Source organism: Phyllobates terribilis, unplaced genomic scaffold (genome assembly GCF_046119375.1).
Source record: "Phyllobates terribilis strain yellow unplaced genomic scaffold, ASM4611937v1 Scaffold_1__5_contigs__length_1240528914, whole genome shotgun sequence".
In the NCBI taxonomy this organism is placed as follows: domain Eukaryota; kingdom Metazoa; phylum Chordata; class Amphibia; order Anura; family Dendrobatidae; genus Phyllobates; species Phyllobates terribilis.
Genome location: NW_027362761.1, coordinates 492,832,238 through 492,850,454, shown reverse-complemented (window position 1 = coordinate 492,850,454; position 18,217 = coordinate 492,832,238). Strand labels below are relative to the sequence as shown.

The 18,217-nt window shown below is 43.8% G+C and overlaps 1 protein-coding gene across 4 annotated transcripts in view; it reads right to left on the bottom strand.

Annotated features, from left to right (window-relative positions):
- IQGAP2 (IQ motif containing GTPase activating protein 2) overlaps positions 1–18,217 on the bottom strand; it is a 366,951-nt gene that overhangs the window by 246,887 nt on the left and 101,847 nt on the right. For 3 of the 4 annotated variants that reach the window (XM_073680151.1, XM_073680154.1, XM_073680152.1), the window contains exon 2: positions 16,487–16,586. The exons of the other annotated variant lie outside the window; for it this stretch is intronic. In XM_073680151.1, coding sequence (XP_073536252.1) covers positions 16,487–16,586 — 100 coding nt within the window. The remainder of the gene's footprint in view (positions 1–16,486; positions 16,587–18,217) is intronic. 4 annotated transcript variants of the gene reach the window in all.

The following is an 18,217-nucleotide window of genomic DNA, read 5'->3' as shown; positions in this document are numbered from 1 at the left end:
GGAGTTCCTGCTAAGAGGACGGTTCTTTTGGGTCGGCATGAGAGGGGCTGTAGAAAAGTGGTGCAGAGACTGTGGCCCTTGTCACCTAAGGAGAAAGGACCGCACCAGCCAGAAGACACCCTTGAGGCCCATCGTCACCACGCAGCCTCTTGAGCTGGTAGCTCTGGACCATGTCAAATTGGCTCCCAGCCGGTCAGGATACATCTATGCCCTGACAATCGTGGACCACTATTCCCGTTTTCTAGTGGTGGTCCCGGTAAGGGACTTGACAGCTCAAACAGCGGCCAGAGCCTTCCAGCAATACTTCTGCCGTCCACACGGGTATCCGGAACAGGTCCTGACAGACCAGGGTCCAGCGTTTGAGGCTGAAATCTTCCAGGAATTCTGCAACCTCTATGGCTGTAAGAAGATTCGTACAACGCCTTACCACCCCCAAACCAACGGGATGTATGAGAAGATGAACAATATAGTTATTGATCTCCTGAAGACGTTGCCCCTGGAGGAACGGAGCCTGTGGCCAGAAAAACTGCCGGACCTGATAGACTTATACAATCATATCCCGGTGAATGCTACCAACTGCACCCCGGCTTACCTGATGTGAGCCAGACCGGGTAAGCTGCCCGTAGACCTGGAGATGGGAGTCCTAACGCCTGAGGACACCTCCCCGGATGCGGACTGGGATACGGAAAGGCAACTGCAGTACAAGAAGGTACAGGAGAGTGTGGAGAAGAGCCTGGCCCAGGTGAGAGAGAGGCAAGAAAGACTCTTCAACCAACACGCCCCTGCTGGTCCCCTAGAACCTGGTCAGCAGGTCCTGAAGCGGAAGAGAAGGCTACATAAGTTGGACGACCAGTGGTAAAGGGAACCCTACACCGTACTGCAGTCTGACCACGACAACCCAAAGGTGTGCGTAATCACCAAGGACAGAGGAGAAACCACTAGTGTCGTCTCCAGAGACCACCTCAAAAGGTGCCCCAAGCAACTACGTAGTGCAGAAGAGGATCAGAGTGACCTTGAACCCGCAGAGGACAAGGAAGAAATGATCAGCACCATTCTCGGAGAGTTCCCTCAGTCCTGGACTCGCATAAATGATGCCATAGTGGTACCTGTCCTGCATTTCCTGCAACCGGTACAGCAACAACCAACACCAGAGCCGGAAGGTGAAGAGGAGCAAGCAGTTCCAGAGGCAGAAGAGCCTGTACCAGCAGCCCAGGAGAGTCAACCCTCTGCTGACAGTGAGCCTGCCATGCCTGCGGTAAGCCAAAGGACCCGCAGACAGCTGCCTTCCCTACCTGTACACCCAGCTGGTAGCTGTACCCCTAACGCTAGTGGGGAAAGCCAAGTCAGTCCACCACCAGACAGTGGGTTAAGGAGATCAACCAGGAGCACAAAAGGGCAGATACCCGCTCGCTGGAAAATATAGGGCGCACTAAAATTGTAAATAACCCTGTTGCCAAATGTTGAATTGTTTGCCAAGTTACATGCATGTTTGGTAATTCTGTGTTTCAGTTTCTTGCAGCTACCGTAAGGACTCAAAGGTTATGGACTTTTTATAACCGGGACCTTGTATGGACTGCGTTTGGAGCCTAACCAAGGAATGAACTAAGACTGTTAAGGACTTGGGGTAGGACAGACCCCCACCTGGTTAAGGCTCCCGTTGTTCTGGTGATATGGACACCCGGTCACAGACCACACTGTGACCTTAAGAACTCAATTTGTGCATCACTTTCCTGATAATGTTTTATGGTTATGCATATTGTCTTTGTTTATTGTTTAGTCCCGGAGTACTAAATTTCACTAGGGGGGAATGTGTCACCCTGGCCTGGATGCCACAAGTGTAATTAAAGCTGTGTCTGAGAGCAAGGGGGAGGTTCTCTAGTTAGGGGAACATTAGCATGCAATGCCTCCTGCCTCAGGCCAGTAGGGGGAGCAGGCTGCCCCTATAAAAGCTGGTGCTGGGGGCAGGGTTAGAGAGAACTGGACGACCTATCTGAGGATTCAGGTCCCAGAGCAGAGAGGGACAGTTGTATTGCACCTAAGAGGAAGTGTGGCAGTAGGAGAGCCACAAGCCAGAGACAAGAGGCGAAGAGAGCCTGTCTTGACAGATAAAAGACTTACTTTACCAGACTTTGGTGTCTGAGGCTGGGAGGATTCCACATCCCCCAGCAGATAACCAGTCCGCAGGGGACTGTACATTCCTTGGCCTAAGAAGCCTGGAGGCCCTGCCACAACCGAAGGGACCAGTAAAGCCGTATAAGGCTGGGAGCAGGAAGGAACCCACGTCGCAGGCCATACAGGCGAGAATACACGGAAAGCTCGGAAACGTGGGCTGTTACCCTATAACGAGGAGATAGCCAGAAGGAGCGCAGAAAGCACGGTAGGCCTACACCCTCACCCTGACCAGGGCCAATTTCCCCGTTGCTCTCAGACATCCAGGTCCCCTCCTAGCTGGGACTGTTTGTGGGTCAATTTACCTGTTCTAGTAAAGACCCTGGACTGCAACCTGTTGTCTGTGTGCTCCTTTGCTCCTCCAGCACTATCAGCACTGGGACTCTCACTACCATCACTCCCACCATCCATTATACTGCCCTGGGGCCGCACTCTTCCCGTGGGGAGTCACACTACCCTAGCTGCACACCTCATCAGCCCCAGCGGTCTGCATGCAGCGGTGGTTCCTAATGACCGCAATCCACGGGTGGCGTAGTCGGACATAATCATCAGCGCATAACGGACTACCACTGGCCTGACCACCCTGAGCCACGGAACCGGGTTGCCACTACTACTCCCATCGTTCCCCTACTGCCCGGATCCGAGTGCCCCACGGCCCAGGGGGCGAGTCAGTTCCATGAAATTTCCAAAGTTTTGAAATGACAATTACACTTTTTTTTTCCCCCCAACATCTACCTTGTAATGATAGTGAGGTGACTCTGCTCATTCAGTCCCAGGACATATAGCAAAGCTAACAAGTGAGCTGCATAAAGTAGAAAGATAAAGCATATTGTGACTGCTGAGACACAAATTTGAAAACTACATGTCAAGAATTTTGTTGGTGGATGAAAGAAAAGCACCAATAAAGTAAAAAACATATGTATTTCATAAAAAAAAAAAAAACAACCGCTATAAAATATGAAGCCATTTTTTAGGATACAATTATTTTACCTTAACTGGATAATCACAAAGTTAAATATTTCAAAGTCTATATTTTTAAACTTTGTTTTATACAGCGCCAAGATGCCACAGCCTGGAGTTATTCTGGCACAATGGAATTTTCTCCCACTAGCCGGTGACTCAAACGTTGAACGCAGCTCTGAAATAGTTCTGAAGTCACACAAGCATCCATCAACTGTGAAAGCACAATTTAATGCTTGTTTGTGACATTAAAAATCTGGCTGTGAAGCCACAGCACAAATGTCTTTGAGAATATCCAAAAGGCTGGAATTGAATTAAATGTGTTTCAAAGGCAGGATCTAAAGTAGAATTCTTTAGATCTGTAATCCAAATCAGTGCCAGTACAGACTATAATATCTATGTGACATATAACACTACACCAGTAATTATATTGTACCAACTGTAGCGCTCACATAGTATATATTGCTTAGCAGTATTAAAAAAATGCATTTTATTAAAAAATCTAAAACATAAGTTATCTCCTGGTCCTTAAAAATAAAGGTTGCTGAAAAGAGCGCCAAATGTGCGGATATTCTTCTGGAACATTCTTTGTGCACTAAAGAGGTCCCCCGGACGCTAAGCCTCTGCAAAACGGATTTTATTAAAGAAGATTTCTCAGCAATCAGACCTCTACTATGGGCCATACAGGTGTGTATAGATTTACTTTTCTATACCCTGTATGGCCATAGTAGTGGTCTGATATCGCCCAGGGGGGTGGCAGATTCCCTTTAAAGGGTTTCTCTACTACTGGACAACTCCAACGTTTAAAATAAAATCAGTGCGTGCTCAGCTCCTGCAGCTGCACCGTTCCAGCAATTCTCAGGGGGTCACGAGACATTGTTGTGTGATGGGACCGCTGCAACCAATGATTGCTTGGCTGCAGCCTTTACTGCTCCATTAGATCGGACGTCCGGTCTAACGTAATATTGGTGAGCTACAGCTCAAAAAAATAGTACAACACTATTTTATAATTAAAACAAATGTATAAAAAAATCTTTTAACCTCAATTAATGGTTCCCCAGACACAAAATAAAGTAGCAGTATTACAGAAAAAGAGCCTGACATGAGGATATTTTGCTTGTGACATCTTAAGACACTGCTCAGTACCAACTTAAAAATCCTGATTTAAACAATTAACTTTGTAAACAAATGAAGCAATTCTGAAAACACCCTGAAGACTAGGTCTACTGTGTCTCCAGGAAAAGAGAATTACCTTGACTGCTTTATATTTGCGAACAGTCTTGAAAAGGTTAAAAATCCAACATTCCACTAAAATATTCATTACCGGATACAATTTGGATTAGCAAATTTAAGGCTTTGGATTGATTCTTCAAAGAACGTCTTGCATTTGGCTGCAGGGGTTAAAAAGGATTTTACTTGCAATATATAAAATAAAATCAAATTTTTAATTCTAATTATTTCTGATAAAATTAAAGGGAACCTGTCAGGTCACATAACTTTTCAAAACTGCTACTCTAACGGTACATATGCCGATTTCTTTATTCTAATTATGGAGTTTTTTTGTGCCGTAGTAAGGTTGCTTTATTTTGAAATTTAAATCTCTCGACACCCATTGAATTCAGCAGGCTGAACAATCACTGTGGTGAGACTAAAAGGGCATTTACACCACAATATACTGTAATCGTGAATCGGCCGATGAACGCAAAAGCACATGTTCATCAAATGAAATGATTTTTTTATACCGCTTCTTGGCAGTTCATCGTCCTGTGTAATCAGGACTCGCACTGCCAAGAATAATGGCAGCTTATGTGCGCTGAGCGATCTTGTATAAATTGCTCAGTGCGAATTATTTCCTTTGGTCTGCCTGTGTAAACAAGCATCCAAATGACTTCCGATCGGTAAAAGTTTACAGATTGGCGGTCATATCATGCCACTGGTTTGTCTGTGTAAACGGACCCTTAGGCTGGCCATACACATTAGATGGCTGATGGCCGAACAATGCTTATATCCGACAGCAATACAAGCCGAGTGAGCCCTCCTGTGTTCTCTATGAGAAAGCTGCTGACTGACATGTTAGCTAGAGACTTACCTCAGGGAGAACAATGTGATCAGCAGGCCAAAACTGGACATGTGTGATCAACATATCTCCCAACCATTAGTCGGCCGGCGCCCTCCACATTAGAACGTTGGCCGAGCCCTTCGATATCGGCGGGTTCAGATGACATTAATTTTATGTGCATGGCCGCCTTTAGAGTCCATTTAAATAGTTGATAATCGGGAACAATCATTCGTCGAGTAACATGATAATTGTTCTCGGCAACATACCGTCCTCTGTAAACAGGACATGTGCTGACGATAACATTATTCTATGTACACAGAACGAGGGCTTAAAAATGTGGTTGGCCAATCAAATGCACGTTAGATAGCTGGTACCGACTGATAGCTGCCAGTTGAACTCTCTCACCCAACTATTCCTCATACAGGATCACTCACTCTACCAAGCGCTACTGTGTTCTCTATGAGCCAGTACCAGTCATCTCAGGGAATGGCTTATTTCTACGATAATTGGATCAGGATTCCGAAACTGGAAATTCCAGATCTTTATATGTTGGGGGAGATTTGGAAGCCCCCATTACACATTAGACTGTCAGCCCAACTCATCAATATTGGCAGATTCAGCTGACTCTAGTTTCATCTGTATGGGGGTCTCAAGCTGGCCAGTAAATGATAATTTAATGAACGTTGTCAGCCCATCTAAATGGGTTTTTAAACGCGGAGGTAAAAGGTTGTCTAGGTCTTTGCTACTTTTGTTACTCAACAGCTATATCGGAATTCATTAAGAGTATATGTAAAATGTGACTTTTGCCATATAACTAAATGTATCTACATTACTGTTGCCATTGAAGACGTCATGTGTAAATGCGAGTCGCCGCAGTATAGAATATCAGTAATAAAATAGGTGGATGGGGATGCCTGGCTGCTTTCCAACACAACATATGACTGAAGACCTACTCCTATTTTTCTAGATTTTATTTCCTTGTGGTATTGTTGGACTGGAAACATTCCTTTCTGTAAGTACAGTAACTGATGGAAGACTTTGCTCTTGAATTAACAAATGATCAAATAGTTTTAATACAGCAAAAGAAAAATGAAACCCAGGAAGAGAGGAAGTATGAGGAAATAGTCCAACGCAACCACATGGATTTATGACCTTAACTCTTACAAAAATGTGAGATTTGCTGACAGTGAAACCTCTTAGAGGTTAGTCATCACATTCCAGGCACGTAATGTAAAAATGAGAATGAATGGTGTGGCTACCTGATATACACAACCTATGGAAATATGTCTGCAAGGCAACTTCTGCAGGACGTCAATGGTAGCCAATATAAATAACATAGTAGGGAGGTCTCTACTCCAAGGTTGACCAAGGCTAGACATAAAAACATGGTATATCTGGGTGATTGCGTCTTGATTATTGAATTCAGGCCATGATTCATATAAAACACTGCAGACTAAGGCTGTGTGGCTACAAGGTTACATTACTATAGCAACATACTAGTCAGAAATACCATTGCTTTGATTCTTAAATTGTTCTTTGCTTTTTTACCTAGGTCATTCATGGAGGGGAGACATGCAGCTTAGGGTTAGGTGCTTGGTCATTGGTGGACACAGACAGAAGAAGCTTCTGTGCAATAACAGTATATGAGTCCTTTGCAAGCCAATCATCACAATTGCACATGTTTTGGAGGTAGATATGGGCCCTCTTACCTCTTGGGCCCCTGTGCGGTTGCACCAATGATGTGACTGCCCCATTGGGAGTTGTCAAGAAGTCAGTAGGCTTTTTTCCTGTACAGCGGCACGCAGGGCCTCCCACTGTGCAGGAAAGACAGCTTGCGCCATTCACATGACTAAAGCTGCGCTGCAGCTCCCCTGCTCAGAGGATGGCTCAGGTGGTAGAGAGAATCATTGACGGGAAATCAGCACTATGGTTCCCACCGACGACTGAATGGCTCATCTACTCACACGTCATCACATTATAAGATGGCAATACATACCTTTTTTTAAGCCTGCGTTGACTTAAAAATCACATTTTCTAACTTGGGTGAGAGATTTCCCCAATGCCAGGATTTAGTTATGCAACTTCTTTTCTCAGCTATCCCAGAATTATTTTTGCTTTCACCCTTCTATATAATAGCGCATTTATCAGAATTGCCGCAGGACACAGATCACAAGTTCCCACTGGAATACAAAATCTTTTCACATAGGAAGCCATGACATTTCAAGAAATCATTTTAGATTTATAACTACGTACATGGAACTAGAAAAAAAATATATATATATATTTTTTTAAACACATCCTGTCAAAAGTAAAACACCTAATTTCGACTATACACGACAAGGGACTAGGTCCCTATACACATAGCAAAATCTTACTGAAATCTCCAACAATCTTATGAGAGGTTCCAGGAGCTGACTGTTACTTTTCCTTTTCCCCCAGAGATTTAAAGGCATAATTTGTCTAAGCCTATATGTACTAGTCACTAGTACTGAGGCCAATAAAGCACCAGTAAGTTTATCCTTAAGTGCGCAATGTGTATGAGCCCTTGTCTGTTGGACTCATCCAGCAATTACAGTGAAGTGCAGTTATAGCGTATTGATATATCCCTCCGTCCCCCTCCTCAGCGCTTTCACTTAAAAGGGAAAGATAGTCATAGTTCCTGGAACTGAAGCAAGAATTTCTCTCTTAAGTGTATATTTATTATACTCAGACAGTGCTGGAAAGGCCATAGGGAACAACCGGGAGGGAAATAATGGGAATACAGTCACCTTGTAACACAGCAAACGTGTGCTGCACCTCTCCCAATGAGTTAAATATTAACAGGGCAGGAAATTATGCAATAAAGGAAACTGCAAAATAGACAAACCTTTATATGGTGGAGAAAATACATATTTAGCATTTAATCAATTTATAGAAGAGTCATAGCTGCAAGATTAAAAGAAATAAAAGCAGAATAAAACAGGCCATCAGAATTTTACATTAAACCAGTTTCAAAAGGAATTTTCTTTACTCATTTTCTAAGTTTTATCTATGTAAAAAGTAGTCTCGAAATCTTGCAGGTGTCACACTGAGCCTCAAAATTAAATGACACTTAGTTCTGTCAGAGATCACTATTCTGCAATCATCTCATCATCATTACAGGCAGGATTACAATTGAAGTAACAGCTATAAGTAGGGCATAAAGGATCCACCATTCACTATAGGTGATGGACACGCACATCCTCTTTTCCACTCATTTCTAACATTTTAAAAAGGTTGCAGAGAATGCCCACAAAACAGAGAGCGAGCCCGCAACACAGAGAGCGAGCCCGCAACACAGAGAGCGCGCCCGCAACACAGAGAGCGCGCCCGCAACACAGAGAGCGCGCCCGCAACACAGAGAGCGAGCCCGCAACACAGAGAGCGAGCCCGCAACACAGAGAGCGAGCCCGCAACACAGAGAGCGAGCCCGCAACACAGAGAGCGAGCCCGCAACACAGAGAGCAAGCCCGCAACACAGAGAGCGCGCCCGCAACACAGAGAGCGCGCCCGCAACACAGAGAGCGCGCCCGCAACACAGAGAGCGAGCCCGCAACACAGAGAGCGAGCCCGCAACACAGAGAGCGAGCCCGCAACACAGAGAGCGAGCCCGCAACACAGAGAGCGAGCCCGCAACACAGAGAGCGAGCCCGCAACACAGAGAGCGAGCCCGCAACACAGAGAGCGAGCCCGCAACACAGAGAGCGAGCCCGCAACACAGAGAGCGCGCCCGCAACACAGAGAGCGAGCCCGCAACACAGAGAGCGAGCCCGCAACACAGAGAGCGAGCCCGCAACACAGAGAGCGAGCCCGCAACACAGAGAGCGAGCCCGCAACACAGAGAGCGAGCCCGCAACACAGAGAGCGCGCCCGCAACACAGAGAGCGCGCCCGCAACACAGAGAGCGAGCCCGCAACACAGAGAGCGCGCCCGCAACACAGAGAGCGCGCCCGCAACACAGAGAGCGCGCCCGCAACACAGAGAGCGCGCCCGCAACACAGAGAGCACGCCCGCAACACAGAGAGCACGCCCGCAACACAGAGAGCACGCCCGCAACACAGAGAGCACGCCCGCAACACTTGTCCAGACACCACTTTCTTATGTCTATATGGCTCCCGTAAAGCCTTCTAGTTGCTCTTATAGTCATGTACAGAAAATTGATAATTTTGAAAGAGAATTATGGAATGAAGAAAATAAAGAGTGAGGTTTATTGAACTCCATAAACTTACACAGATCTTTAAATGAAAATAGCCTTTTTCTGGCACACATAAAATAACAAAAATCACAGTCCTTTTTCAATGAAGGCGAATCAGTACCAGGGTCTCATCCTGGCAGCAGTTCAGGTCCCGCTTCAGGCTCAGTGGGCTCACACTTACTGGCGACTCAGACATGGCTGAGCTAGTCCCAGTTCGGTCACACAAAATGGCTATCATTCATAGCAACCAGTGATATTGCAGTTTGCTGCACCCGGCCTGTGCAGTCTCCTCTCAGAGATTTTGGCTAGTCTCTCTGCAGCTCCAACACAACCCACTCTGATCCGCTCTCCCAGCTGACTGACCAGTTAACACAAGGCCTGGTTCTAGTCATAGCTATCTATCCAGGTTCACCTAATGAGAACCTGTAGTGCTAGGATTCAACCCTAGCCTACTTGGCTTTGGTACAACACACACACACTATATTATTTTTTTTGCACAGATTGCACAGATTGAAAGACAAAAAATTATCAAATATGCATAAAAAAAATAAAAAAGTGTAAACAATCACTAACATATGCAAATGTTCGTTTAGACTTTTTATAACTTTTTGCTCTTCAACCTGTGTAACAGAGCTGTTCTGTCAGAACAATATATTCAGTGAACAGTCATTTTGTGCTGATAGGAGTCTGTCAGCACATCATGACTGTTAAAGGGAGTCTGTGCACCCTTGGTGTGGCCAAACAATTCAGTGCACTTTCCCACCTACTTGTTTTCCATCTACTGTATCTCTACCCCCTCTTTTTTGAGTGACCGTTCGGCATTACAGCATTCAGAGAAGAGCAGAGGCATGGAAAACAGGTAGGTGGGAAGATGCACTGAACTGCTCTGCCATGCCAAGGGTGCAACCGTGGCATGGAAAGCAATTCAGTGTATCTTCCCACCTGCTTGTTCTTCAACCTGTTCAACAGAGCTAATCTGTCAGAACGATATATTCTCACTTGGTATCCGTATACAATCCATTTTTTTACTCATCAGCAATTAATCATTTACAGGACAATTTACAGTTTCCCGTTACAGAATGGAAATGTATCTGTAAAGCTCACATGCTATACTGATTGAGGTGTATGGCATGTGTTTTGTTTCTCGCACTGAACAGATTTCAGAGTCAAATCTCAGTATGCCGCAATTTTATTCTCATGCCGAATACAGCGAAGAAAGAAAAACACACAGATCAGCACTGACTCATTGATTAACATTGGCACAAGTGCAATCTGAGTTTTTATCAGATTCCACTAGTCCAATTTATGTGCCAGTGTGAGCGAGCCCTAAAAGGAAGAAAATAAATTGCTGCTGCTGAAAGTCAACCACTCGCCACAGATCAATTGAAAAGTGTAAAGGTCAGTGCGGGATGTGTGTTATTCTAACTCTGGTGGTACAAGCCAAGCGGCAGAAAGCTGATCTATCACATTTTTCTTTTCGATTACCCACGAGTTATAAACTCAGTAAAAAAGCCACAGGATTAACCTCTTAATAACTAGTAATGTTTTTCTTTTATGGTGTACATTAAAAGGAACCTATCACGTGAAAAAAAGGCTAATAACCTGCAGATATGGGGTTAATCTATTACTGTTCTGAACCTGCCCGGTGTTCGCACTTACAGGTCTGCTGCCGGGAAGAAATTACTTTTATTCCTTCCTCGGCGTTCAGACAAAGGGGTGATGCCGACACGGTATCAGTTACCACTCGGTGTATAGAGAGCAGTGGCTGTCACTGCACCATCTGCACTGACTGACAGCTCGCTCAGCATTAGGGCTGGCTGTCAGTCAGTGCCATGGGACGCGGCTACTACCGATCACAGAGTGAACCGGTAGCGGCACCATCCCTATGACTGAAAGCCGAATGCTCCTGGCAGCGGGAATCTAAATGTGGGTATCGGGCAGGTTCAGAACGCTAGTAACCTGCAGATTAACCCCTTATCTGCAGATTAATAGCGTTTTTACATTTAACAGGTTCCCTTTAAGGCATCTGATTGAACAGTAGAATAAGGCAAGCTTTCCACTTTATGAAACTCATACCCACACAGGATGGCCAATAGTCCCATGATTTTGAGGGCAATACACCAGTTTTACTAGCAATATTGTGCACCGCATGAGGATATGGTTACGGCTGTAGGCACCTGCCACAGATTGGAAACACCTCAGTACAGCATTGCAATACCTCCTGATGAAACCACAGGTGGGGGTGAAACATGTGTCGAGGTGCTTTTTTCATCCCACACTTATAACAGAATGACTAAAGGTAATATACAATGCTACGCAGTTTTCATCTCTTATTAGCACTTCGTTAGGTGGCTTGCTGCTTCCTTACATGGACACATTCTAAGGGGCTGCTCTATGTTGTGGTGTCTACACCTGTTATATGCAGATTTTTTTGAGAGCACACAAAAGCTAGGCAGTTTATTATATGTATATGTCAAGCGCACTTCCATAATTTAAAGCCTGTATTGTGCTTACCCCTTTATGCCGCTAATATATTATACTATTCAATAGGATGAGATATTTGTGTGGGATCTATTTGTCTAGACCAGTGGTCCCCAACCTTTCTGACCTTGAGAGCAACATTCAGCTCTGAGATAGGGTCGCCAAAGCCCCCATTACGGGTATAATGATAACCAAAGCTTTTCCTCAGAAATCACCCTGAAGCAGAATATTAAAATCCAGGGGTTCCCACAATATCCCCATGCTGTATTCTCCCAACACACTATCGCATCGAGCACCTCTTCTGACATGTAGTATCATCCTGTCTCCAGCGTATAATACTTAAAATTAATCTCGTCTAAACCCTTAAGATCAGTACATGTGCATCCAGATCTGCTCTTCTTTGCAGGGCTACTCACAAAATTCACCATTTTGAGATGTGATCTTCATACCCGTTTGCTAGACCTGCAGCTAATGCACCAAGCAGACAACTGTGAACCACATGTGGCTCCTGAGCTACAGGTTGGGGACCCCCTAGTACAGACGGTCCTTTGTCTACATTAGTTAACATCATTTTTATGACCTAATGTGCTTTCTCCTATGTATATCATAAGGTAATTTAAAGTCATATTTTTTCTTATATTTTATGTTTATATTTTTACTCATGATTAGTGCAGATATTTCCTTTGTTCCGCTATAGGTTCACCTACTCCAGATTGGAGCCTGGCCTAAACCGCCCAACAGTGGGTGCAAAACTATTTAATTCAAGATTTGCTCCAGCCATAACAGATGGGATCAGAGGTTTCAAATATTACAGGGTTAACCCTCTGATGACTGCAGGTACCAGAGCTACTTTTACACCCCGATAGCTATGGTCCTGCTCAAGATATTCCCTCCTCACTTTAGTTCCGTTTGCCTCACGTGGGTGTAACTATAATTGGTGCAGGGGTTGCGGTTGCACCTGGGCCCTGGAGCCTATGGGGGCCCCTTTGACCCATATGAGAAGTCCAGTACTATTAAAAACCTGTGATTATTGTGGGCCCTATTTGAGATCTTGCATTGGGACCCACAAGTTTTAAGCTACGCCACTGCTAATGCAAGTGAGCGACCCAGTGCCCTTTGTGTCGATTTGTTGAACAGCTTGACTTGGAGAAAAGGCATGTCCTTCCATAGTTCAATACAGCATTAAATACAATCATTCGCTTTCCTTTTACTGCAACGTTAGCAGCAAAAAAGGGCTAGGTAATGGTGTGACATTATCCACCATGGATGCACAGGAAAGTGCATAAATGAGTTTCTAGGTCATTTTCTCCTCATGCCTAAATACTTGTGGACAAGTTATTATTGGTATTATACATTATCACTGCATGCACACAGTAAATGTTAGGATTTTCTGTTTAACACCATGCTTTACATATATAAGTGCTTCTGCCCACTGCAGCAGAGCTGGAATTGAGCCAAATTTAGAATAATAATTTCCTTTGGAGCAGAGAAAAGAGCATTACACCATTACTACTTAATGAAGTGCCACATGGAGCACATGCTGCTCAATATTACATATATGGCCCAATAACAGTAATCACTAACCGTACAACAACCAGACTAAAAGTGAAAACTGACAGAAAATGGCATATATCAGAAGGATAAAAGATGGCGCACGCTCCTATTTGAGCAGGGCTGTGGATTCGGTAAGCCAAACCTCCGACTCTGACTCAAACTCCTCAATTTCCATGACTCCGACTCCCTCATACATGGCTCATGTTTAAGTGATAAATTTACTGTAGCACAGATTCATCTCAGCTAAAAGTCTAGACCCTTAGATGAGGAATAGGACAGACATTTATAGGACATTTCATAACTTTCCCAAATTCTTATGAAAAAAATATTCCCCACTAACTGCATTGAATTACTGTACCCAATTTATTATATATTTTAGGTGTTGAGTCGGTCCATTTTATACAGATTCTGATTCAGACTGACTCCACCAAAATGGACACCGACGCCACGACTCCGACTCCACAGCCCTGTATTTGAGTACTCATCTATCACCTAAAGACTACGCCAAATACAACACTCGGCACTGGGGAACTAAGACTAATCTACAATTGATGGTCATCGATTTCTATAAGAACCATGTTATTCACATTCTTCATATATACTGTATATCAGTGACCTATATAGCCTCCCTTCATTTCAATAACAGCCATAAGCTCCATCCATGGAGTCTGCCAGTTTCTTAATCGGTTGACGATCAACGTTTTGGCAGCACTGACAACGGCCTCACAGACACTGCTCAGAGAGATGACTGTTCTCCTTCACCATTAATCTTCCATTTAAGAAGAGCCCACAAGTTCTCAGTAGGGTTTATGTCAGGTGAGGAAGCGCGCCTGTCGTTATTCTTTCATCTTTAAGGTCTTTTTTGATAGCCAAGCAGTGGAGACTTCAATGCATGCGATGGAGCATTGTCCTGCACAAAAATCATGGTTTTCTTGAAAAATGCAGATTTTTTTCCCAAGTTCGGAGTTGATTTTGAGTCCATCTTTAATCCAAAATAGTCCAACTAGTTCATATTTAATAATACCAGCCCACAGCAGTACCCACCTCCACCTTGTTGGAGTCTGACTCGAAGTGGAGGTCTGTGGCCCGTTACGGATCCTACCACGAGCTCATCCATCTGGTCCATCAATGGTCACTCATCTCATCAGTCCATAAACCTTTGTAGAATCTGCCTTTAGATATTTCTTGGCCCAGTCTTGACGTTTCACCTTCTGTGTCTCATTCAGTGGTGGTCGGGTTACATCATTCCTTACCTTGGGCCATGTCTCTGAGCACTCAACATCTTGTACTTCTGGGCCTCCAGGGAGGTTGCAGTTATGGAATATGACAGCACCGTAGGATAATGGTCAAAATACTTAGCTGCCAAATAATTGTACAAACAATGCAGGTGCTAGAGAGAAAACGATCATAAACTCTGGCTTCTATACCATAAAAACAGAATGTATCTAACAGCATTAGTTGCCACTGGTGGCATTGCTTTTTAAGAGTCTTGACAGTAATACTAGATTAATTTCCAAACTGTCCTAATGGATCTCATTGACTTAAAATGTGATGACATTGCAGCCCAGGTTCTGGTATCAAAATTAAATAAAAATAAAATAAAAAGTGTAATCTAAAGCACTATTCATGCACCAATATGAATAGAGCCTTAAAAGGGATTATGTCCTCAAGAAGGGTACATCAACAATATAAGTCATTGGTCTCCAACACAGGCTGTCCAGTGCATTTGAAGGGTCATTCATTTGCAAGCAATGCTTCATTTCCCTGGAAGCAGCAGTTTAACTCAGACATGCATTTTTTCCAGGAATCTCCGGTAATAAAAAACTTGGAAACCATGCAATTCGCCAATTTCACTTACTAAGAAATGTAACAGTCTGCCCCAATGGGGTTGGTTTCAGCCATCGAGTAAGCTCCCCAAGACAAATGCGGGCGGCAGCATTGTTGAGATATTCGCTTTTTATGCTTCTATAACTCTTCCAGCAGGGATACTTCCACTCATTTCGAGCCTCACAAGCAGTAAGATAACTGCTAATAATAAATTATTTATCCATACATTATAGTTTAGCATACACAGCTCCTCTACACCTTGTTGTAATGCACATTCAAACACATAGGATGCCGAGATAAAAGCAGTGTACCTGTTTCTACTCTGCCATGGACGTATCACCAATGAACATCTTTCCGCAGCAGCAACTTCTTTGCCAAGTTCAGATTAGGAAATAGTGGTTCTGTCCCCATTTTAGACTGACCATTACCTGATATACTTATCTGGCATCTTGCTTCAGGTCCCAAAGTGTCTCCAGAAGATCTGAATCTCTTGTGGTCCCTCTCTATGGTCTCCTTTGACATTTTCAAGTGCCAACAGCACTCCTACTTCTTCTAGATGGCTCTTGGGACACTGAACTACTTTAACATTGAGTACAACACTTCACTCCGACTACTTGAGTCCCACCTCATTTATAAAATCTCCCAAACCAACTGCTCCACCCAATATAAGAAAAAACACAATACAACAACATGGTATCTCCCACGTTGGTATGGTGAATAACTACAACATACATTCACCAATATGACAGCCAAGGGGCATCCTAATCTGAATCTTCTTGTGGATGGCTATGGCCCTAAAACAAAATTACCACCCCTGAAAAACATGTATAAAGATCCATGTCATCACCATCTCACATAAATATTATTAAAACATAAGATGGGCAACACGGTGGCTCAGTGGTTAGCACTGTAGCCTTAGAGAGTTGGAGTCCTGGGTTTTAATTCCACCAAGGACAACATCTGAAAGGAGCTTGTATGTTCTCCCCATGTTTGTGTGGGATTCCTCCGGGTTCTCCAGTTTCCTTGCACACTCCACTCCAAAGACATACTGATAGGGATGGGGACAGTGATAAGGTCAGTAAAAGTTTGTGGAGTTGCAACTAGAGAAGACAAACCGTTCTGCTCATCAACCGGCAAGCTTAAATATAAAAAGGATTATTTTCAAGCCTACTGCCAGGCCCAGAGACATAGTTTACAATAAGGATATAGGAATTATTGGTTACCTTTTTGCTTCCTCTAGGTGACATAAATACTCATAAGCAATATTTTGTCGTCTTCTCTCATCCATTTCCTCTGCTGAAAGCCTTTCATCATCCACGATTGCTGAAAGCAGGAAGAAAAAAAAAGTCAAACCACACATAATTACAGGGCCGACCACTATAAAAGAAAAGCAGACTCTATTTAATAAATGGACTATATATTTACATAGTTACTTCTGCCAATTACATAATCATTTCAAAGCCTCAATGGAACAACGTGGAGTTTTCCTGCTCGGACTTGGATTTGGCCGCATGTTTGGCTTTATATTAAACACTTCCTTTTGTGTGTTTTCAAGTTTTGTCTTCAGCTGGTTACTGTTTTGTCTTGCCGGGGAAAACTCTATATTGCTCAGCCAATCCTAAAGGCTGGAATAACAAAAGGTAAAAGTGTAGCCAGATGTGCACAGGGAGCACGTACATAAAAGCCAGACAGTGTTTTGAATTTTCCACAATCTTTTTTCTGCAGATCCATAAACTCACATATAGCAAGATATCATTTCTGACCAGCTATTTTAACCCATCACCACCAGAAAACCAAGCCAGTTATTAATAAAAATAGTTTTTAAATGGTTGCCCATGCAACTAATACATGGACAGATAGATAAAGATTGTCAGAATGGCATCTGTTCTGACTCATAGTGGGGGCGTAGATTTTCCATGTGAGGATCCTAAAGACTCCAATACATATTAGACTAACACGAACCAAACCCACAAATATCGGCGGGCTCAGCTACCAATCTAATGTGAATGGAGACCTCTCAACAGATGATGTCAGGGGAGACAAGAATCCGGCATCTCTGATTTCGGACTGATGATCCATTTATACAAAGTGTCAGTGGTTCAATCATAGAAAACACAAGAATGGAGAGAATACAAGTAAGACTACGTCCTCACAATCAGGAACCAGCAGCTCTTTGGACGCAGCATATTTAAGCTGCGTCCAAAACGCTGCGCTCTAATGCCACACTTGTTTTGTCAATACTTGCAGATCCACCGCATGTAATGACATTAAATCGGTCAAAATCTGAAGCGGAGACTTAGCGTCTCTGCTTTAGAAATTGAAATGCTGAGGCTCGTATACCCACCGCGCGGGTGAGTTTACGTAGCGTCAAAAACAAGCACAGTGGGCATGGGATTTATCTAAATCTCATCCCCTGAGCTTGTACAGTAGAATGCAGCATTTTGGACGCAGCGCAGGTGAGTATTTCCATTCAATACCAAAAAATCCAGCACCAAAGCGATATATTCCAAAGCTTTATTCCAAAAAATTCTTAGATGTAAAAACACAGGCAAACATTTTGGAGGTGGAGCTGGTTTACGTGTTTCAGGGCTATATGTGCCCCTTAATCATAAGCTGGTTTACACGTTTCAGGGCTATATGTGCCCCTTAATCATAAGCTGGTTTACGCGTTTAAGGGCTATATGTGCCCCTTTAATCATAACTGGTTATGATTAAGGGGCACATATAGCCCTGAAACGCGTAAACCAGTGTCCTGGGACCTTGCTGTATCAAGCCCTCCACCTCCAAAATGTTTGCCTGTGTTTTTAAATCTAAGAATTTTTTGGAATAAAGCTTTGGAACATATTGCTTTGGTGCCGGATTTTTTCGGATTGAATTGGACTCTTTGGGATTGTGGCCAGACACAAAGGGACAGGTGAGCAGGAGAAAAAAAACCCTTTTTCTTTATTTAGGAT